Below are 25,037 nucleotides of genomic sequence, written 5' to 3'. Positions count from 1 at the left end.
GTTTGATATCGCGAGCCAAGCATTAACTCAGCTAGACCAGAGCAAATGGAATGCTCCACAACTCCTACCTTTCACACAAGATATCCAAAAGCTTCATTGTCATCTAGCTGAGAAACAGCAGCAACATTTGAATGATCTACAAGAACACCCATCACCATCAAACTGGAAGGAGCTTGCAAAAGTGACCCTGACACAAGTTGTATTGTTTAACCGGCGGAGAGGAGGGGAAGTGTCCAGGATGCTCCTGTCTTCGTACCTGTCAAAGGACACATCAGACACACATGGAGATGTAAGCTTGGCTCTTACACCACTTGAACAGAAGCTGTGTAAACATTTTGTAAGGATTACAATTGTTGGCAAGAGAGGAAGAAAGGTACCAGTTCTTTTGACCCCACTCATGAGAGAGTCACTCGATGCTCTAACCAAGAAGAGACAAGAATGCGGGGTGCTGTGTGAAAATGTGTATCTGTTTGCATTACCATGCTCTGTCCATTACCTAAGGGCCTCTGACTGCATAAGGCAGTTTGTAGGAGAATGTGACCACATCAAAAATCCTGAAGCATTAACATCAACAAAACTGAGAAAACATATCGCCACCCTCTCAACTGTGTTGAACCTCAAGACCACGGAACTCGATCAGTTGGCAGACTTTCTTGGGCATAATATCGCTGTCCACCGGAAGCACTACCGCCTTCCAGAGGGCACCCTCCAATTGGCTAAAATCAGCAAAGTACTACTGGCCATGGAGCAGGGACGCCTAGGAGAATTGAAAGGAAAAAGTCTGGATGAAATTCAAGTTGACGTGAATGGTACTAAGTGTCATTACTTTTAAAAGTACAATATATGACATTTATTCTTAAGCATCCAGTAAGCAAATATTTACCCTGTAAAACATATTGGAATAGTGGTGATTGGATGAGAATGACTGTTGCTCTCACATAGACACAAACATACAGATAGAAAAGTAAGTTTTATTGATCTGTATTGTATTTTGACTGTATCTACCTCAGTAGTTATTGAAACAGTATGATCAGTCAAGCAATTGTCTGCAGTTTTTACAGTATGTATAGTCTTAATTGGCAGATTGCCCACAGTTTCAGCTTTCCAACTCAATAAAAATAATATTATATCTATTAACATTTTAGAGACCATTGGCATGGAGGGGCCTTCAGAAGAGGACATCGAAGGTATGTGATAAATTGGTTATAAACTAGCCATCATTGGTCATTAATATATATATGAGCTTTGCATTTGGATTTTGTTAACACCGTTGAAAGCCTGCAGGTTTCCCTGACTGGTAATGTCCTGACCTTGTGTTAAGACAAGGATACAATATCACTTTGTCTCCAGGATTGAGGGCACAAGTCTGATTCAGCAAGATGGGGGTCTGGGATTGAAATCTACTATATGATTGTCAAAGTACAGTGACAATATTACATTTCTCTTAACTGTCATTCATCTGTAAAACCAAGCTCACAACAAAGATTCAGGACAAGACAAAATCATTATAAAATGTTGCAGGGCAAAGGTTTAGCAGTGTGAATAGGCCATTTGCAGAACATCTGCAGCCGTTTCAAATATTTTATAAAGATAAGCCCTGGCGTGTGGTGGCTTTCTCAGGTAGGCAGAGCCAAAGACTCAACTGTACATGGAGAAATCACTCATTCAGAATGTGTAATTAAGGTTTTTCATATACCATCCATGCTAAAAGAAACAATTTTATGATTGTGTGCTGCCTTTTGTCCTAGTTCACAGTCTCCCCTGGACATCTTGCTGCTCTCTACCTGGACATCTTCAGCTTTACTGCATTGAAAACATTAATAAATATGGTAGCTGTGGAAAACTCCATCAAATGCTTAAGAATTATGTAAAATTGTAAATATGTAAACTAAATAAATTAAGTCTTAATAGACCAGGCTAAAATCATAATTTGTAAGAGCAGTGAGACAGAGCAGTGAGACAGACCAGGCTGCAGGCAGTGGTTGGTGAGAGTGTGAGAGCGTGAGACACAAATATAAGAAGAGACTGTAAACAGCTGCTCCACAGTTCACTACTGTGGCTGGGGCAATAAGATGACCAGCTGTTTGAAGAACCCCTTTGACTCAGTTCAGTCAGACAACTGTGGATTATTTTAATGTATTTTATTAGTTATGAATAATTATTATAACAGACTCTGTCTCGATATTCATTCTCTGATCTGCCTGACGGGTATTTCAATGTCATTTCGGTTAATATCATTATCAATCTAGCTTTACTGACTACTTATATTTAAGTTTATTAAAGTTTGTATGTCTCTCTTGCATGTTTGAATGAGCCTTTTCTGTGTCCAGGTGAAGAGGGGTCGGACGATGACGTCAGCATTTCATCCATACACGAATGTACCTCCACATCACAAGTCCAAGACCAGACAGGGTCTGCAACAGGTGAGCCTGAACAATTAGATTATTTTATAAAATAAAATAATTTCTCTTCTGACTGTTTCTTCAATTTTTTGTCATTCATTATTTATTAAAGTTCTTTCTGTGCCTAGATGTCAGTCAACCAGATGAGGTCAGCATGCCAAGAGAAGAGGAGTCAGAAGATGAGGTCAGCTTGTCATCCCCTCAAGAATGTACCTCCACATCACAAGTCCATAAACAGAGTGTGTCTGCAAAAAAAAGAGGTAAGCTCTGGGGCTTGGATTCTCTTTTGGGCCACTGCCCAAAAGTTCACTACTTTGCTTTTAATGAAAATGTTACCTGTTTTATACTGGCCTCAGCCATGTACAATCGCTAAAACACAGACGACCAGTGAGTAAAGAGTCAAAAAGCAACAGAACAATCACTGGTGCCTGAACAGTATCCTATAACTTCATTAACGCAGCTCAAACCAACTGGGTGCCTCAGCACGGAAACCAAGCTTTGATAAATACACCGGATCTGCACTGGTCCAGTATCCTCCCGTATTTTAGCTGGTCGCTACCGGTGCTTAAAAAAAAAAAAACACTTGTCACAGTGGAGCTGAGAACAGCGGAGTTTCCTCTGCTGTGATGTGGTCAAGGCATTTCATTTTTATAAACAACCTCAGAGCTGTCTGTCTTCAGACTGTCCTGACCTGTCCCTGACAACATAGAGCTACCTGTGTGATTGCTTACTAGAGCTGTTAAAATTTCTCCCAAATCACGTTGAATATTCGCCTGGTGCAAGCAGCCTCTCTCCAGCGCTGGAGGTTTGCACAGAACTGCTAATAGTGGTGATGCCTGTACCAGCGATCAGCCAAGAGGAGCAGGTTGTTCTAATGGAGAGAGCATGAATGAGCATGGACGCTTGATCATAGCCTGAAGCATCATGAAAATACAAGAGAGCTGCTTATAATATCTGACAGCTCTACATTGAGCTACATTTAAAGGGACAGTATGGGACTTTATTGGCTTTTTATTGACAAAAATCAAATATCGCTTTCATAAAGTAGACTTTGTGTGTTTCAATCAGCTGTTTCACTGAGTTTACTGCTCAGACAAGTGATGAAGCCATCCCTTGTTTTAGCACAGAGCCAAATGGAGACCATTATGAACCTAATGTGATGCTGAACTGCGTCAAGATGGCGTTAAAATGGGCAGACACAAAGAGAGAGAGGAGGGACAGGGAAGCGTGAGCCTGTCTCACCTGGTGCAGCGACCCAGTTCATCCCATCTGACAGTGCCTTTGCTCCGTATCAATCCCTCCTCTCACTCTCTCTCCCTCCTCTCCTGTCTCTCTTGCATGACGCGCATCAATGTCGCCCGCGATTGTTTTTCCTTTTTTTCACGGCACCGTAGTCTACTTGCTACAAACTTTAACATCCCATAATATCAGGACAATATTTTTTTACCGTTATAAAATAGCAAGCCTACACAGCAGCCACGTCCCCTGTGCTCCGGCTCAGCTGACCGCTGTTCAGATGGCGGTTATAGATCTTCACATGTTGAACTATTTTAAACAAAGTGCAGCCAAACACCAGGCTGAAGAGAGAGCGAGGCTCCTGACAGCTGCAGGTGAGCCACAGGTGAGCTGCAGAGTGGCGCTGTTCGTTTTTTCTTTATTTTTTTCCAGCACCAACGTCCGGTGCAGGTCATACACGCTGTCTGTGTATGTTTGTAGGTCTGATCTTCCACCATGAACTGAACTGCGCTGCAACGATCACCTACTTCTTTTAGGCCTACAGTCTATGGCTCTAGTCTGGCGAAGTTCAGCATCACATCACTGGACTTTCAAAGTAAACGTGATGCCAGCTGTAAATGAGTTAAATAGTGGAACAGCTGCACTTTTACAGCCGATTTTAGGATGAAACTCTAAACATAACCTAAGCATAAATTACCATGGTGATCTAGCCAGGGAAAAGGATCATGAGGCAAGATTTATGAAAAAATAGAAATGCATTTTAAGTTTTCTAATAATAATGGGACATGAAGCATTCAAAACCAAAAAGAATGAGCCATCTAGCATATCTCTCTGTTGCCTTGAACAGGCTGTGTGCTGCAAAATGCGCTGCAATTCTGGGTCCAAATTTCCCGTGCTGACGTCAAATTACACTGCATGCATGACACGTCCTCGACGGCTTGGCTTTCCACCGCTTGGTACCAGCGGCTGTGGGTGGATGTCTTGCAGCGAATACTACTTGGTTATATGAGCAGCGAGTAGAGAAATAACATCACATTTTAATATTTTTTCATACGTACTGTGGTCCATGAATGCACCATTCTCCAGTAATTACAGAATGAATGTGAAGCTCAGGGTTGAATCATGAACTTAATGATGGATCGATTATCTGTTTATCAGTTCAGGGAGTCCTGTAATGTGCTATGCAGTCAGGGCTCCTGCTATGAAATTGTCAGTTTAATCAAAATGTAATCTTTTTCTGCCTTCTTAGGTAAAAAAGCTGCTGTAAAACGTTGGACACCCGAGGAAATTTCTGCTGTAGAAAAACACCTGAAGAGGTTTTTGGTGAGGCAAGAAGTTCCAGGTAAAGCCGACTGTGAGCGCTGCATTTCTGCAGAACCTAAAGCGCTGCAACAAAGAGACTGGAAAGCAGTCAAATATTTCCTCAAAAATAGAATAACTGCCATGAGAAGAAAATTAGAATGAAAGCAGTGGACTGATCAGAAGTATGGACACCTCCGTTTCCCTCTCTGTCTGTCTTCTATGGAGGAGTCTTCATACAAGCCCAATTCAAAACAGAGTTGTACAGTAATATCAACTCATGTCACATAAATATGACTTGTCAGCCTGTTTACAAAGTCTTGGCTAAATCACTCAAAATGAAAAATTCAATTCAATGAAAAATTGATTCATTAGTTTTATTGTAAGTTGGCTGACTTTCCTTTTCTTTTGGCATAAGTTTAATGCCAACACTTCTTTGTTCAAAGCGGAAATAGGCTGTAAGTTGAAGTAGCTGCTGTGGTTCTAGCAGTTGACAACACATTAAACAAATACATGCTTTACCTCAGTTATACTGTTGTCAGATAAAAGTTATGTTTGTTCATTAATTTTGCAGTCTGTAACACTGTACTACACTGTTATGATATTCCTAATGCAAATTATGTTGCAAATTAAACATTTCCAGTAAGGGATTAGGTAACCAACTATTCACCTTAAGGGATAGTTCACCCAAAATTCAAATTGCACTCATCTACTCACTCTCATGTCCACTAAGAGCTGGGAGAAGTTTCAGAGTTATCCGTGGCTTCTCTGAGTTACAGGGGGTCTCGGTGTAGCAGTGCATGTCCATCCAAATACCTCCATGTTACTCGTACGTAATGTCCGTCTTATTGAAGCCCCAAAATGAGATTTTTTCTAGTCTATATTTCAAGCTTGTTTGTAGTGGAAGTTCCCAGCACTTCCTGGTCTGTCCAAATCTTTCGAGATGTGCGCATAATTTGCACTGATGTCGGTTCACGAGATTTGGACGGACCAGGAAGAGAAGTGCTGGGAGCTTCCACTACAAACAAGCTTGAAATATAGACCTATTAATTTTTTTTACATAATTTTTTTAACGGAATTTCTCGTTTCAGGATTTCAATACAAGACGGACATTACATATGAGCTGTATGGAGGTATTTGGATGTTTTTTCGTGTGTCTTTTTGTTATGAAAAAAGTGGGATCCATTTGCAATTGTTATATGGACATACACTGCTGCACTGAGACCACCTTTAACTCAGAGAAGCCACAGATAACTCTGAAATTTCTGCCAGCCCTTAGTTGACATGAGGGTGAGCAGATAATGAGTGCAATTTGAATTTTGGGTGAACTATCCCTTTAAAATAGCAGCTGTAAAATGATTGGGTATACCCAATGGTATACTGACTGTACCGACAGACTGGCAACTTCAGCCATTGCACAGAGCTGCCATGGTTAACATGAAGCCAGCTAGATACTGTAGCTACATGACAAAGATCCAAATTGCTAGTACAGTCAGGATTATTCAATTAGATTCAAAATTGTGATTCAAGTGAATGGGTTTTAACATAAGTTTATAAACTTATGTTAAAACTATAGTTTCCAAATAACACACTTCTATAAGTTATCTTTAATGTAGTACACTGTGTGTCATGTACTCGCATTATCAACGTGTAATATGTAGTCTGTTCACTGACATGTTTTGATAAATAAATACATGGGCCTTCAGGATATCTTCTTGTTGTTTGTTTATTTGCATTGTAATGCACGGTGAATCAGCACTGATTTGATTTCACAATTTCGCCAAAATAAGACATAGACAATTATGCTAGTGTAGTGGGTCTGGAATAGCCACATATAGTGATGCCGCCTGAGTGGCTCATGCTGCCGGACCAGAGACCCCTAGCTCTGGCGCCGGTAACACTATTCAGCTAACTTTATGCAACGTGAAGAATGCTTACAGTTAACTCCAGGGTGGAATAAAAAGAAGAAAAAAAAACAGTGTTGACTCAAAATTAGATCTTGGGTTCATTCATTTTAAATGGTCAATTGCTGGTTCTGAGGATCATTATTTGATTATCATGCTACTACCCTGTCTTCCTATTGATGATCTTTTGTCAAGATGACAGCAGATAGACTAGTTAATGAGCTAACAAGGCATGTGGATTTGCAGGTGTAAAGGATAAAGTGATGGAATGAAGGAAGTAGTGAACTCAACCAAAGTCCAGCGTGTGTCCTATTTGTGTCTAGCCTTCTCATATGTTTACATTTTCATATGTTTTTAATGATATTTATTGTTGGTGCAGGAAACATTTAACAGTGGTTAGCAAGTGGTCAATGGGCCCCAGATAGTAACCTAATACCCTGCAAAGATACAAAAACAAGAGAAGTGTGTGTGTGTAACACTGGACCTCACAAGTAGACGGAAGTTAGAAACGGACCCCACAAGTGACCAAAAAACTTTTTTGACAAAACTTTAGAATTTTGTTAAATTGAAGTGATTATTGTGATTGAGAATTTTTTTTTAGCTTACCTGATTTTTTACAGCATTGTAGAACCACTGGAAAGGGTGGACCCCATAAAGGAGCAAAAAGTTGGTGGACCTCCTGAAGGGCAAAAACCAGTATGTGTGTGTGTGTGTGTGTGTGTGAAGCCTCTGCAGCATCTGGACATTAGCACTAATGAGTTTCATAGAGATGTCACATGACTCAGCAGCGTCATGATGACGTCACCGCTTTATTCCTACATTACATCTACTGCAGAGATACAAAAGGCTCAGAGCAGGAGGATGATGAAGATGAAGATGAAGATGAAGATGAAGATGTTCATCCTGCAGCTGGACGTCCCCACTGTGAGACAGAGAGGCGTCTCCAAGGAAACCAGGGACACGAGGGACATGAGAGACACTTCTGGTACTCTGCTGGTTCTACACACAACTACACACAAGGAATGGAATAGGAACTTTATTGCCATTCAAAATACACAGTTTGCATAGAACAAAATTTCGTTTCACTGACTCTTGGCACAAACAGAAAATATATAAATAGATTAAAAACAAGACAAGTGAGGTTGATCGGTCAGTAAAGTGCTCTATGTGCAAAAAGAATAACTCTTTTATATTTAAATCACAGTTAAAATGTTAAACATGTTAAAAGTGGCATGTGCAAAAGTTAAGAATTATACAACAAGTAGTTCCGACCAAGCAATCTGATTGGTCAATAAGACATTTAGAACGTGCTCAAATCAGCATTACAGCACGGCTAGTCTCGCCTGCCAGACCCTCCTCCAGAAAAGAAGGAGAGTCTGGCTGCTCCGCCTATGATTCTGCGATCAGAGAAAAAAACGCTCCGGCCGTTTGGAATTTTTTCAACCAGTCACAATCGTTGTGGTCGGCGCCGTAGCAACGCCGTAGCAACGGTGCGCTTGCAAAATATTGCCGGTTGGAAACTGGATTTCGGTCCGCGGTGTAACGACGGTCGGCAATCGTTGACGGATATTTATTATTTTGTTCGGTTTAATGGCGGTTGGTAACCACTGACAGATATGTATTCTTCTGTTCAGTTCAAGACACGGATGTTTAATATATCCATGGTTCGGTTCCTGTTGTTGTTTGTTGATGTTTCCCTTTACCGGGCGGACTGGGAAAGCTGCAGCACGGAGGCGGGACTTCCGCCGGGTGGCTCGTTCCGACCAATCAGAGGCTAATCGCAGCAACGCACTTCCGGCAGGCCAGACTACAGCACGGCTGACTCATCACTGAAAATATTACTCCGCCATGTCATGTTGTTTACACATCTCCATGGCAACATGGACTTTTCCCCTTTTATTTTCAGAAACGTCATTTATTACTCGTGAAAATAAATCTCAAACTACACTGACCTCCTGTAGGTTGTTCCTGACAGCTGCCAAAGTCACATTTATACAACAATTATGTTATTTTATTTTTTGTTAATATATTGTAAACTTCCCCGTTACAGCCGAGAGGATTGTCTCCCTCCCATGTGTGTAACGTTACAAAGTCGGAGAGACACGAGTTGTGATCGCGGTGAATATGTTTTTTTAAAATATGGCCTGGAGCTGAATATTTCATTGGATAAAACGGAGGTGATTACCTGTATGTTTCTCTCTCTCTCGCTGGCGCCTTTTGGGCTTTTAAATAATCTGGAGTAATCGTTTCTTTCTCTATCAGCTGTGTCGGCGACACGGCGCTATAACTTCATTTACATGCAGAGTTTGCGGTTGTAGAAGCTACATCTGTGAAAGGAAAAAAACGGCATCTTTGTTATAACTTGGGCGAGTTTGTGCAGTGTTGATTTAGTTCGGGAAAGTCCGAGACCGCGTTAAAACATGAACGTCAGCTCAGAGTTCACTCATCTGGGACTAGAAAATCATTTCTGTTGCTAGGTCGTTACTAAGGCTCGGACTATTTGCTGTAGAGGTGAACTAGGTTCCATTACACATAGGAGTCTACTGACGTGACTGATTGTGTTTCAGTTATTAGTCAGACCCCATTTATTTCCATGGAAACGGGAAGCACACTCGCAAAAAACTTTACATTTTGAGAGCAAAACGTCCATCAACATGAATATTTATTTAATTATACGCTTTATTTTGTTGGTGATTGTTGTATAATCGCAATATTACCCTCGAGGGTGTGCTTAAACGTCATTTGAGCACGACGGTGATGCGGTCAGGACTCGGGTAATATTGCTTAATTCAGCCATTTTGGAGGTTCAGCAGTCTTATGACAACTACACACATCACACACATCTACACACACACACACACACACACACACACACACACACACACACACACACACACACACACACACACACATCAGGCCTGATGGAACTGAATTAAGTTCATGTGAAGAAAAACAATCAAATCTTTTTATATAAAATGATCAATGATGATAAAATGAATTAACATTTAAAGGTGCAGTCTGTAATAATGAACAAGGTTTGTAGTTAAAATCTCAAACTTCTACCATGAATATATAACTATCAGTGTATAATCACTATAAAATAAAACCTGTTTGGTTTCCGTAGCCTCATGATTCTTCTTTTATATCTACATATAACAAGGGTCTGGCTTTAGAGAGCGTCGCCATCTTGCGCTGCCATGTTTGTACGGCAGCCTGAAGGGAAACTCCAGCCAATCAGAGAGCAGGTTCATGAATAAACCAATGAAAAGAAGAAGGAGAAGGAGGAGGAAACAGTAGACATGTGGTGAAATGGTTTTTAGATCTTCACCTCATCGCTCCTCAAACAGTCCCAGTCGTCACCGTCCTGGTGAACAGGTTGTCTGGTCCTCGCAGGCCACCGTACCTTTGACCACGGGAGGAAGTGAGCGCTGCAAACTGGAATCTTTTCTGTGTCTCTGTCAACGAAACCTTGGTTCATTTATTCTGGTCTTCCCCACACACCAGACGACTTTGGAGCAGACTGGCACGCTTTATAAGAGTTCATATTTATCTCCAGTTTAATTTATGCTGGAAAAATGTTTTGTTTGGCTACACTGAACATGATAAAAAACTAAATTCTCAGTTTTATATGATTAACTTGTTAATTGTTTTATCCAAATTTTATATACATGAGTCTAAATGTTCTGGTAAGAAGCCAAACTTCTGTGAACTGTCTGCATGTTGGTCAATATACCTCCTCCCTCTGTGACTGTGAGAATAAAAAAGCTGTTAAAACATCTGATCTCTGTAAACTTTACAAAATATTTATTGAAGTTGATGTTTTTTCTGTCTTGCTGTGACTGTCATCCCCTGGCGTATTTATGATGGTTTGGTTGTGTATTAATGTTGTATACACTTATTTCATCTAACTGTATTCAGTCCTGTGTATACTCTTGTTGTCAATAAAGTTATTAAAAAAATAAATAAACAAAAAACGTCACGGTTTTACCAACATTTTACAAACTGGACCTTTAAGAGATGTAGATGAATGATCAATTCTGCCTTTAATAATGTTTACAATAAAACATCTAATGAACAAAAGAGAAGTTAAGCAAACATGTTTGGACAGAAACTTTTCCTAATTGAGTAAGATAATAACATTAACCCTCTGAGAGATTCATCATCTGGCCCGTCATCGTCTCTCCTTTATCCTCCGTCTCTCCTTTATCCTCCGTCTCCACTTGAGCTCGTCTTGTTTTTCTGCTCGTCTTCCTCCGTCGGTCTGAGTGTCCTCGTCTCTCTTTGTCTCAGCGACTCCATTTCACTGCAGCAGCTGAGAGCTCTCGACTGGAGAGGCTGCACCGGTGGAGTCACACCTCACACACACACACACACACACACACACACACACACACACACACACACACACACACACAGGGATTCTAGTGTCTCAACAGCTTCTTTAATGATTTTCTTTTTTCCCAACATCTGAGCAGAAACTAATTTTCAGTCCGGCCACTGGAGAAAGTCTCGAGCTGCAGCTGCTGCTTCTCCAATCCCATAATTCATCATCACACTAATGGAGTAAAAATGAAGTTTGTCCTCAGTTCCTCCGTGATGCTCAGGAGAAACGAGCTCCGTCTCTTCAATCAGAGGAGGTTGTTATATTTAATAAAGCTCAGACTCAGATCCTGTTTCTGTTGATTTATTGGCTTTTTTTAAACAAAAGACAAAACAGACTGTGATTCTGTGTCTTATCACGATGTCGGAGATAAAAACCAGACAAGACAAGTAAGTGAAAGGTTTGTCAGAGCCATTGATGCGTTCGGGGTCATTCCTATGTTCCCACATTTCTAACTTTTGTTGTCACTGAAAATTAGGCCCTATGTTCCCACAGCCCTTTGGTCCCACCATTGGTTGGGTTTAGGCAATGAAGAAAGGAGTTGGTTAAGTTTAGTAAAAAGACCTGGTAGAGGCTAGACAGGCCAGATAGAGAGAGTCCAGATAGGTAGAGAGAGTCCAGATAGGTAGAGAGAGTCCAGATAGGTAGAGAGAGTCCAGTGGGAACATAGGGCCTAATTTTGAGAAAAATCTTAGAACTGTGGGAACATAGGGCTGTGGGAACATAAGGCTGTGGGAACATAGGCATGGACCCGATGCGTTCATGTTGACTTGTGTTTTGTTTTTCTTTTATTTTGGTGTTGTTTTTTTTATTTCATGAGCTTCCTAAGAGGAAGGAAGTGAGACAACACACACGATGTCATGGTCTGTGTCCTGTTTTATCGTGAAAATCCCTGTGTCTCGTCTAAAGCTGGGGACTCTCTGAGCGATTTTCTGCCCGATTCACAGTCGGCTCTGGTCTGCAGCAGTCAGGACGCTGCCCAACTTCAGTCACAACAATCCAAACATGTGTGATTTCTTTGAGCCGATTCTGGACGCAGTCTGGTCGTGTGTACTGGTTACCGACCCTTGACCCTTTGGATTGTGTATTTGATGAGTTTGATGAGGGAAACCAAGAAATCCCATAATGAGCCTCTGTAGCGTAGCTCTGAGCAGCTCACGGCTCTGCTCCGCCGTTCTAAAAACAGCTTGCACCGACAATTAAAGGTAACGAACCTACTGCTATGACTATAGGGATTATGGCAATGGGCCAGTTTGACTAAATGTTGAACTATCCCTTTAAGTTAAGGTGGTGTTGGTTCATATTGGACATTTAATCTACAAAGAACTTTAACTTTATTCAGTTTCAACAACAGAAAGTAACAACAACAAATACTGGTTCTCTGGAAACTTCACTGGGACTTTAATTTACACAAGTTTACGTCATCGAGCCACCGCTCATCAGAACTCAACCACTGTGACGTTTAATCCAGATGTGTCGAGGTTTAATCCAGATGTGTTGAGGTTTAATCCAGATGTGTTGAGGTTTAATCCAGATGTGTTGAGGTTTAATCCAGATGTGTTGAGATTTAATCCAGATGTGTTGCAGCAGAGTCTCTGAGGTTTAATCCAGATGTGTTGCAGCAGAGTCTCTGAGGTTTAATCCAGATGTTAATCCAGATGTGTTGAGGTGTTAATCCAGATGTGTTGTAGCCCGGTCTCTGAGGTTTAATCCAGATGTTAATCCAGATGTGTAGCAGCAGAGTCTCTGAGGTTTAATCCAGGTGTTAATCCAGATGTGTAGCAGCAGAGTCTCTGAGGTTTAATCCAGGTGTTAATCCAGATGTGTTGGTTTAATCCAGATGTGTAGCAGCAGAGTCTCTAAGGTTTAATCCAGATGTTAATCCAGATGTGTTGTAGCAGAGTCTCTGAGGTTTAATCCAGATGTGTTGAGGTGTTAATCCAGATGTGTTGTAGCCCGGTCTCTGAGGTTTAATCCAGATGTTAATCCAGATGTGTTGAGGTTTAATCCAGATGTTAATCCAGATGTGTTGCAGCAGAGTCTCTGAGGTTTAATCCAGATGTGTTGAGGTTTAATCCAGATGTGTTGGTTTAATCCAGATGTGTAGCAGCAGAGTCTCTAAGGTTTAATCCAGATGTTAATCCAGATGTGTTGTAGCAGAGTCTCTGAGGTTTAATCCAGATGTGTTGAGGTTTAATCCAGATGTGTTGCAGCAGAGTCTCTGAGGTTTAATCCAGATGTTAATCCAGATGTGTTGAGGTTTAATCCAGATGTTAATCCAGATGTGTTGCAGCAGAGTCTCTGAGGTTTAATCCAGATGTGTTGAGGTTTAATCCAGATGTGTTGCAGCAGAGTCTCTGAGGTTTAATCCAGATGTTAATCCAGATGTGTTGCAGCAGAGTCTCTGAGGTTTAATCCAGATGTTAATCCAGATGTGTAGCAGCCCGGTCTCTGAGGTTTAATCCAGATGTTAATCCAGATGTGTAGTAGCCCGGTCTCTGAGGTTTAATCCAGGTGTTAATCCAGATGTGTTGAGGTTTAATCCAGATGTTAATCCAGATGTGTTGAGGTTTAATCCAGATGTTAATCCACATGTGTAGCAGCAGAGTCTCTGAGGTTTAATCCAGATGTTAATCCAGATGTGTTGAGGTTTAATCCAGGTGTTAATCCAGATGTGTAGCAGCCCGGTCTCTGAGGAGTCTGACTGCAGCCCTGGCGACCAGCAGCAGACAGAAAGCGGTCGTCATGGCGGCGTAGGACTTCAGCACCGTGGCGACGGCCGTCCTGAACTCGGGGTGTGATGTCACCGAGTCGCCGCGGCCCAGGTGGACGTAGACCAGCAGACGGAGCTCAGCGGCACGGCGGCCCTGCAGCCAGCAGTGGTACACACCTACACAACAGACCAACAACCACACAATCACACACACAACTACACACCTACACACCAACAGACCAACAACCACACACACCTTCAACTACACACCAACAGACCAACAACCACACAATCACACACACACCTACACACCAGACCAACAACCACACACACACCTTCAACTACACACCAACAGACCAACAATCACACAATCACACACACACCTACACACCAACAGACCAACAACCACACAATCACACACACACCTACACAACAGACCAACAACCACACAATCACACACACACCTACACACCAACAGACCAACAACCACACAATCACACCTTCAACTACACACCTACACACCAGACCAACAACCACACACAATCACACACACACCTACACACCAACAGACCAACAACCACACACACACCTACACACCAACAGACCAACAACCACACAATCACACACACACACACCTACACACCAACAGACCAACAACCACACAATCACACACACACCTACACACCAACAGTCCAACAACCACACACACCTACACAACAGACCAACAACCACACAATCACACACACACCTACACACCTACACACCAACAGACCAACAACCACACACACCTTCAACTACACACCTACAGACCAACAACCACACACACCTACACAACAGACCAACAACCACACACACCTTCAACTACACACCAACAGACCAACAACCACACACACCTTCAACTACACACCAACAGACCAACAACCACACACAATCACACACACACCTACACACCAACAGACCAACAACCACACAATCACACACACACCTACACAACAGACCAACAACCACACACACCTTCAACTACACACCAACAGACCAACAACCACACACAATCACACACACACCTACACAACAGACCAACAACCACACACACCTTCAACTACACAACAACAGACCAACAACCACACAATCACACACACAACTACACAACAGACCAACAACCACACACAATCACACACACACCTACACAACAGACCAACAACCACACAATCACACCTTCAACTACACACCAACAGACCAACAACCACACAATCACACACACACCTACACACCAACAGACCAACAACCACACAATCACACACACACCTACACACCAACAGACCAACAACCACACACACCTTCAACTACACAACAACAGACCAACAACCACACAATCACACACACAACTACACAACAGACCAACAACCACACACAATCACACACACACCTACACAACAGACCAACAACCACACAATCACACCTTCAACTACACACCAACAGACCAACAACCACACAATCACACACACACCTACACACCAACAGACCAACAACCACACAATCACACACACACCTACACACCAACAGACCAACAACCACACACACACCTACACAACAGACCAACAACCACACACAATCACACACACACCTACACACCAACAGACCAACAACCACACACACCTTCAACTACACACCTACACACCAGACCAACAACCACACAATCACACACACACCTACACAACAGACCAACAACCACACACACACCTACACAACAGACCAACAACCACACAATCACACACACAACTACACACCTACACACCAACAGACCAACAACCACACACACCTTCAACTACACACCAACAGACCAACAACCACACAATCACACACACACCTACACACCAGACCAACAACCACACACACACCTTCAACTACACACCAACAGACCAACAATCACACAATCACACACACACCTACACACCAACAGACCAACAACCACACAATCACACACACACCTACACAACAGACCAACAACCACACAATCACACACACACCTACACACCAACAGACCAACAACCACACAATCACACCTTCAACTACACACCTACACACCAGACCAACAACCACACACAATCACACACACACACCTACACACCAACAGACCAACAACCACACACACACCTACACACCAACAGACCAACAACCACACAATCACACACACACACACCTACACACCAACAGACCAACAACCACACAATCACACACACACCTACACACCAACAGTCCAACAACCACACACACCTACACAACAGACCAACAACCACACAATCACACACACACCTACACACCTACACACCAACAGACCAACAACCACACACACCTTCAACTACACACCTACAGACCAACAACCACACACACCTACACAACAGACCAACAACCACACACACCTTCAACTACACACCAACAGACCAACAACCACACACACCTTCAACTACACACCAACAGACCAACAACCACACACAATCACACACACACCTACACACCAACAGACCAACAACCACACAATCACACACACACCTACACAACAGACCAACAACCACACACACCTTCAACTACACACCAACAGACCAACAACCACACACAATCACACACACACCTACACAACAGACCAACAACCACACACACCTTCAACTACACAACAACAGACCAACAACCACACAATCACACACACAACTACACAACAGACCAACAACCACACACAATCACACACACACCTACACAACAGACCAACAACCACACAATCACACCTTCAACTACACACCAACAGACCAACAACCACACAATCACACACACACCTACACACCAACAGACCAACAACCACACAATCACACACACACCTACACACCAACAGACCAACAACCACACACACCTTCAACTACACAACAACAGACCAACAACCACACAATCACACACACAACTACACAACAGACCAACAACCACACACAATCACACACACACCTACACAACAGACCAACAACCACACAATCACACCTTCAACTACACACCAACAGACCAACAACCACACAATCACACACACACCTACACACCAACAGACCAACAACCACACAATCACACACACACCTACACACCAACAGACCAACAACCACACACACACCTACACAACAGACCAACAACCACACACAATCACACACACACCTACACACCAACAGACCAACAACCACACACACCTTCAACTACACACCTACACACCAGACCAACAACCACACAATCACACACACACCTACACAACAGACCAACAACCACACACACCTTCAACTACACACCAACAGACCAACAACCACACACAATCACACACACACCTACACACCAACAGACCAACAACCACACACACACCTACACAACAGACCAACAACCACACACAATCACACACACACCTACACACCAACAGACCAACAACCACACACACACCTACACAACAGACCAACAACCACACACAATCACACACACACCTACACACCAACAGACCAACAACCACACAATCACACACACACCTACACAACAGACCAACAACCACACACACCTTCAACTACACACCTACACACCAGACCAACAACCACACAATCACACACACACCTACACACCAACAGACCAACAACCACACACACACCTACACAACAGACCAACAACCACACACAATCACACACACACCTACACACCAACAGACCAACAACCACACACACCTTCAACTACACACCTACACACCAGACCAACAACCACACAATCACACACACACCTACACAACAGACCAACAACCACACACACCTTCAACTACACACCAACAGACCAACAACCACACACAATCACACACACACCTACACACCAACAGACCAACAACCACACACACACCTACACAACAGACCAACAACCACACACACACCTACACACCAACAGACCAACAACCACACACACACCTACACACCAACAGACCAACAACCACACAATCACACACACACCTACACAACAGACCAACAACCACACACACCTTCAACTACACACCAACAGACCAACAACCACACACAATCACACACACACCTACACACCAACAGACCAACAACCACACACACACCTTCAACTACACACCAACAGACCAACAACCACACACACACCTTCAACTACACAACAACGACACAATCACACACACACCTTCAACTGCTGGACACGAAGACAAAACTGATCAATGTTAACACTCCTGTTGGCCACATGGGTCAAGGAAGGAAGGAAGGAAGGACAAAGACAAAGGAGGAAGGAAGGAAGGAAGGAAGGAAGGAAGAACAAAGGGAAAGAAGGAAGGAAGGAAGGACAAAGGGAAAGAAGGAAGGAAGGAAGGACAAAGGGAAAGAAGGAAGGACAAAGGGAAAGAAGGAAGGAGGGAAGGACAAAGGGAAAGAAGGAAGGAAGGAAGGACAAAGAGAAAGAAGGAAGGAGGGAAGGACAAAGGGAAAGTAGGAAGGAAGGAAGGACAAAGGAAAAGTAGGAAGGAGGGAAGGACAAAGGGAAAGAAGGAAGGAAGGAAGGACAAAGGAAAAGTAGGAAGGAGGGAAGGACAAAGGGAAAGAAGGAAGGAGGGAAGGACAAAGGGAAAGAAGGAAGGAAGGAAGGACAAAGGGAAAGAAGGAAGGAGGGAAGGACAAAGGGAAAGAAGGAAGGACAAAGGGAAAGAAGGAAGGAGGGAAGGACAAAGGGAAAGAAGGAAGGAGGGAAGGACAAAGGGAAAGAAGGAAGGAAGGAAGGACAAAGGGAAAGAAGGAAGGACAAAGGGAAAGAAGGAAGGAGGGAAGGACAAAGGGAAAGAAGGAAGGAAGGAAGGACAAAGAGAAAGAAGGAAGGAGGGAAGGACAAAGGGAAAGTAGGAAGGAAGGAAGGACAAAGGAAAAGTAGGAAGGAGGGAAGGACAAAGGGAAAGAAGGAAGGAAGGAAGGACAAAGGGAAAGAAGGAAGGAAGGAAGGACAAAGAGAAAGAAGGAAGGAGGGAAGGACAAAGGGAAAGTAGGAAGGAAGGAAGGACAAAGAGAAAGGAGGAAGGAAGGAAGGACAAAGGGAAAGAAGGAAGGAAGGAAGGAAGGACAAAGGGAAAGAAGGAAGGAGGGAAGGACAAAGGGAAAGTAGGAAGGAAGGAAGGACAAAGAGAAAGGAGGAAGGAAGGAAGGACAAAGGGAAAGAAGGAAGGAAGGAAGGAAGGACAAAGACAAAGGAGGAAGGAAGGAAGGACAAAAGGAAAGTAGGAAGGAAGGAAGGACAAAGGGGAAGAAGGAAGGAAGGAAGGACAAAGAGAAAGGAGGAAGGAAGGAAGAACAAAGGGGAAAGAAGGAAGGAAGGAAAGACAAAGGGAAAGATGGGAGGAAAGATAGATGGAGGGAGGGAACAGATTGGGTCAAAAAGGAAGGACGAAGGAAGGGATGGAGGGAGGGGGAAATTATTGTGGAAAGAAGGAAGGGGAAAAGGAAGGAGAGAAAGATGGAGGGAGGGAACAGATTTGGTCAAGGAAGGAAGAAGGGAAAGAAGGAAGGGAAAAGGAAGGAAAGAAAAATGGAGGATCAATTGGATCAAAAGAGGAAGGAAGGAAGAAGAAGAAGTAAGGACGGAAGAATGAAGGAAGGAAAGACAGAAGGGGAAAAGGATTGTATAAAGAAGGAAGGGAGAAAGGAAGGAAAGAAGGAAAGATGGAGGAAGGGAACAAATTGGGTGAATTTGACCCAGAAGGACAACAGGAGGGTTAAGCCGCTGCAGAACTGGGACAGTGGGACACAGCTGCTGAGTTAATCCAGTCCTTAAAGATGCAGCTCTCTACCTGAGTCCTGACTGATCGCAGGTTTGAACACCAGGTGGTGCCCGGTGTCGATCTGCACCCGGGGGTCCGTGGAGCTGCTGTTGCCCCCGGCGAGGTGCTGGGACCGGTAGATGGGTTCAGACCCTCGGTCCCAGGCCACGGCCATGTGGGGCAGCGCCCGGGGACATCCCAGAGTCAGGACCCGGTCCGCCGCGTGCTGCAGGTAGAAGACCGGCACCGAACTAGAACTGAGACAAAGACAAAGACCTTCAGGTAAAACACCGGCACCGAACTAGAACTGAGACAAAGACCTTCAGGTAAAACACCTGCACCGAACTAGAACTGAGACAAAGACCTTCAGGTAAAACACCTGCACCGAACTAGAACTGAGACAAAGACCTTCAGGTAAAACACCGGCACCGAACTAGAACTGAGACAAAGACCTTCAGGTAAAACACCTGCACCGAACTAGAACTGAGACAAAGACAAAGACCTTCAGGTAAAACACCGGCACCGAACTAGAACTGAGACAAAGACAAAGACCTTCAGGTAAAACACCGGCACCGAACTAGAACTGAGACAAAGACAAAGACCTTCAGGTAAAACACCGGCACCGAACTAGAACTGAGACAAAGACCTTCAGGTAAAAGACCGGCACCGAACGAGAACTGAGACAAAGACAAAGACCTTCAGGTAAAACACCGGCACCGAACTAGAACTGAGACAAAGACAAAGACCTTCAGGTAAAACACCGGCACCGAACTAGAACTGAGACAAAGACCTTCAGGTAAAACACCGGCACCGAACTAGAACTGAGACAAAGACAAAGACCTTCAGGTAAAACACCGGCACCGAACTAGAACTGAGACAAAGACCTTCAGGTAAAACACCGGCACCGAACTAGAACTGAGACAAAGACCTTCAGGTAAAACACCTGCACCGAACTAGAACTGAGACAAAGACCTTCAGGTAAAACACCTGCACCGAACTAGAACTGAGACAAAGACCTTCAGGTAAAACACCGGCACCGAACTAGAACTGAGACAAAGACAAAGACCTTCAGGTAAAACACCGGCACCGAACTAGAACTGAGACAAAGACCTTCAGGTAAAAGACCGGCACCGAACTAGAACTGAGACAAAGACAAAGACCTTCAGGTAAAACACCGGCACCGAACTAGAACTGAGACAAAGACAAAGACCTTCAGGTAAAACACCGGCACCGAACTAGAACTGAGACAAAGACAAAGACCTTCAGGTAAAACACCGGCACTGAACTAGAACTGAGACAAAGACAAAGACCTTCAGGTAAAACACCGGCACTGAACTAGAACTGAGACAACGACAAAGACCTTCAGGTAAAACACCGGCACCGAACTAGAACTGAGACAAAGACCTTCAGGTAAAACACCGGCACCGAACTAGAACTGAGACAAAGACCTTCAGGTAAAACACCGGCACCGAACTAGAACTGAGACAAAGACAAAGACCTTCAGGTAAAACACCGGCACCGAACTAGAACTGAGACAAAGACCTTCAGGTAAAACACCGGCACTGAACTAGAACTGAGACAAAGACCTTCAGGTAAAACACCGGCACCGAACTAGAACTGAGACAAAGACCTTCAGGTAAAACACCGGCACCGAACTAGAACTGAGACAAAGACCTTCAGGTAAAACACCGGCACCGAACTAGAACTGAGACAAAGACAAAGACCTTCAGGTAAAACACCGGCACCGAACTAGAACTGAGACAAAGACCTTCAGGTAAAACACCGGCACTGGACTAGAACTGAGACAAAGACCTTCAGGTAAAACACCAGCACCGAACTAGAACTGAGACAAAGACAAAGACCTTCAGGTAAAACACCGGCACCGAACTAGAACTGAGACAAAGACCTTCAGGTAAAACACCGGCACCGAACTAGAACTGAGACAAAGACAAAGACCTTCAGGTAAAACACCGGCACCGAACTAGAACTGAGACAAAGACAAAGACCTTCAGGTAAAAGACCGGCACTGAACTAGAACTGAGACAAAGACAAAGACCTTCAGGTAAAACACCGGCACCGAACTAGAACTGAGACAAAGACAAAGACCTTCAGGTAAAAGACCGGCACCGAACTAGAACTGAGACAAAGACAAAGACCTTCAGGTAAAACACCGGCACTGAACTAGAACTGAGACAAAGACAAAGACCTTCAGGTAAAACACCGGCACTGAACTAGAACTGAGACAAAGACAAAGACCTTCAGGTAAAACACCGGCACCGAACTAGAACTGAGACAAAGACAAAGACCTTCAGGTAAAAGACCGGCACCGAACTAGAACTGAGACAAAGACAAAGACCTTCAGGTAAAACACCGGCACCGAACTAGAACTGAGACAAAGACAAAGACCTTCAGGTAAAAGACCGGCACCGAACTAGAACTGAGACAAAGACAAAGACCTTCAGGGAAAACCAGGAGAAAGCTCAGGGTGACTCACCTGTACCCCAGGAAGGTCATCAGCCCCAGCAGTCTGGAGGGGGGCGGGGCCTCGGCCGGACAGTCCACCTGACAGCTCCTCACCTCCATCTTGGCTCTGCTGTTCCTCTGGAGGCCGAACGCCCGGGGCACGGCCGCCGAGCCGCACGACGCCACCGTCTGATTGGCCCGTCTGTAGCGCACATGGAGGAAGTCGGAGCGGACGTAGCAGAGTGCGACGCGGACCTGTTCTCCCGGCGCTCCGCAGCGATCGCACACCGACCAGGACCGCAGCCCGCTGAAGAGCTGGAACCGGCCTCGACCGGTTCTCACTCTGCTGCTGCTGCTGCTGCTGCTGCTCTGAGTCGACCTGGGAGCAGCACAGCCTCAGCTCAGCAACGTGCAACGGACAAATATCTCTTTCACAATGTTATAACCCTATTAAATCAATGTTGGTGTGTCCAGTTATGATGGGATGTCTCTACAACGTGTGGACAGCAACACGTCCATAATGATCATCAGTAAAACAACACTGTAAAAACTCAAAATCTTTCGCGGAATTTTTCGTTCTGCCGATGGAGAAACTCCTCGTTGTCCCTTTAAAATAGAAATGAGACCAATATTCTTGGTGAGATTTAGAGTTGTTGCATTGTGGGATGTCTCTACACAGCAACACGTCCATAATGACCATCAGTAAAACAACACATTCATCCTCATTATGGGCTGTGATGTCACCTGGGGGTGAAGCGGACCTCGGCGGCCTCCTGGATGTCCAGGTCGTAGGCGTAGAAGAAGTCTTTGTGGGCGGAGCCGCAGACGTAGACGCCGGCGTCGCGCGGCGAGGCCCTGAAGATCAGCAGGCTGAACAGACGGATGGAGAAGCGGCTCTGCAGCCCGGCGCTGTGGGGCACCGCGCTGCTGTCCAGCAGCCTGTTGCCATGGTGATCCGTCAGCGCCCGGGCGCCTCCGGAGCCGTCCAGATGTTCGGTGAAGAACCAGACGACCGACTGGACCTGACACACACACACACACACACGGGTGTGTGACATATAAGCCAGAATAAAAGTTTTTTTATCCCTGAAAATTACTTTTATGTGTTGTTATGACTCTTAACTTTACACATATCTATGTGTTCTTGAAGATTTTGCATCAAAATAAACATTTTTTCATCAATTTGCTGTATCAGTGCCTGAAGTTGTCATACGGTGTGACATGAAAGCTATGTTATATAAAATGAAAATGGGGTACTTTTTTATTTTCTAACTGACTTCATCATACATTTTAATCATGACTGATTTGATATTTAACATTTCTTTGTTAAAATTCACTATATTTTGGATTTTTTTTCAGAATGCAAAGGAGGACATCACTCCTCAATCTTTCAAGATATTTTAGAATAATTCTGTTAAACCTTGTAATAACTTTAACACAATTCTTGAGACTCTTGCTAGTTTTTTTTTTTATCAGTATGTGACACCCGGACAGTCAGAATTGTGTTATTCGTCAACCACACACACACACACACACACACACACACACACACACACACACACACACACAGCAAACAAAAGGCTCAGAACAAATGGATCCAGTTATTGAGCTGATCAATAGAGACGGAGCAGCAGCAGGTTTCACATTTAGACTTTTAGACTTCTCCTCTGTTTGGATCTCAGCTTCAGTTACCACTTCATCAGTATTTAGTGAACACACTGATACTGTTTGACCTTATTTAGATTTCCAAGAAAGAGGACATTCCATTCTTAAATGATACTTGAAGTTTATAAAGAGATGCCTCATATACATGTACTAGTAGGTCCTACAGGCTTCCCAGGGTTTATTAATGCTAGAAAATACACTATTGTATTGGAAAATTCAACACAACAACATACCGCAGTAAGCTGCAAATACAGGCTTAAAGGGATAGTTCAACATTTAGTCAAATTGGTCCATTGCCATAATCCCTATAGTCATAGCAGTAGGTTTGTTACCTTTAATTGTTGGTGCAAGCTATTTTTAGAACGGCGGAGCAGAGCCGTGAGCTGCTCAGAGCTACGCTACAGAGGCTCATTATGGGATTTCTTGGTTTCCCTCATCAAACTCATCAAATACACAATCCAACAACTCCACAACGCTCTGGTGGACAAGTTGTGAGCTGCACATTCACCACGCTATGAGATAATAACACAACGTTACCACACAGAGTTGTTTTAGAGGGAAATACAGAGACTGTTGATGAAAAACTGTCCCTGAAGGCAACGTGCATCAGTGGTTTTGCATGAATTTCCCTCTAAAACAACTCTGTGTGTCCCAGACTAGTGAAGGTGATATTAGTGGATGTTGTGGTAAGTTGTCGTTACCTCTGGTGGTTTGCAGTGGCACGGCAGCTCCACGGTGACTCCAGACAGGAAGGCAGCGTTGGTGAAGGTGAGGAAGGCCGGGCAGGCTCTCCTCGCAAACACGTCCTGCTGGTCCTCGGCCAGCTCGTAGCTCCACACGCCGGCTCCCCGGAGGAGGAGGAGGAGGAAGAGGAGGAGGGAAGAGGAAGGTAGAGGAGACATTTGGCCTCTGACGAAAGAATTAGAAAAGTCACAACTTATAAAAACTCTTTGCAGAAGCTGAGAGAAAGCTGCAGAGTGTGTGTTGTGTATTTTTTCAAACAGCTGCAGTGATGGAACCTGTTGACTCTGTCGTCAACGCAACCGTCTCTAGGACCACACTGCAAAAACTCAAAATCTTTCCAAGAATATTTGTCTTATTTCTAGTCAAAGCAAATCTCATTATATGTAAAATCACATAAAAGTAGCTTGTTTTTAGACAC

The 25,037-nt window shown here is 43.9% G+C and overlaps 1 protein-coding gene across 1 annotated transcript; it reads right to left on the bottom strand.

The window, feature by feature from the left end:
* Positions 1–13,885: 13,885 nt before the first annotated feature.
* LOC146985256 (Ig-like V-type domain-containing protein FAM187A) lies at positions 13,886–24,777 on the bottom strand. Its single transcript, XM_085783035.1, has 5 exons — positions 24,577–24,777; positions 22,955–23,232; positions 22,242–22,589; positions 19,778–19,998; positions 13,886–14,112 (listed from the first exon to the last, which is right to left on the bottom strand). The coding sequence occupies exons 1-5, from the start codon at positions 24,775–24,777 to the stop codon at positions 13,886–13,888; spliced, it is 1,275 nt and encodes a 424-aa protein (XP_085639161.1).
* Between the last annotated feature and the right edge of the window lie 260 nt (positions 24,778–25,037).

The sequence above is a fragment of the Trachurus japonicus genome, chromosome 7, assembly GCF_045865225.1.
Source record: "Trachurus japonicus isolate A0001 chromosome 7, Traja_1.0".
NCBI classification, from domain to species: Eukaryota; Metazoa; Chordata; class Actinopteri; order Carangiformes; family Carangidae; genus Trachurus; species Trachurus japonicus.
The sequence above is the reverse complement of the archived record's forward strand: the minus strand, read 5'-3'. Positions and strand labels throughout refer to the sequence as shown.

What these genes read in the sequence shown, in the direction of transcription:
- LOC146985256 (XM_085783035.1), bottom strand. Translation starts at nt 24,777, where the DNA reads ATGTCTCCTCTACCTTCCTCTTCCCTCCTCCTCTTCCTCCTCCTCCTC. An exon ending in GCCACTGCAAACCACCAGAG is followed by an intron (nt 23,233 to 24,576) that starts GTAACGACAACT and finishes TGTGTGTGTCAG; the next exon opens with GTCCAGTCGGTCGTCTGGTT. An exon ending in TGCGATCAGTCAGGACTCAG is followed by an intron (nt 14,113 to 19,777) that starts GTAGAGAGCTGC and finishes TCTGTTGTGTAG; the next exon opens with GTGTGTACCACTGCTGGCTG.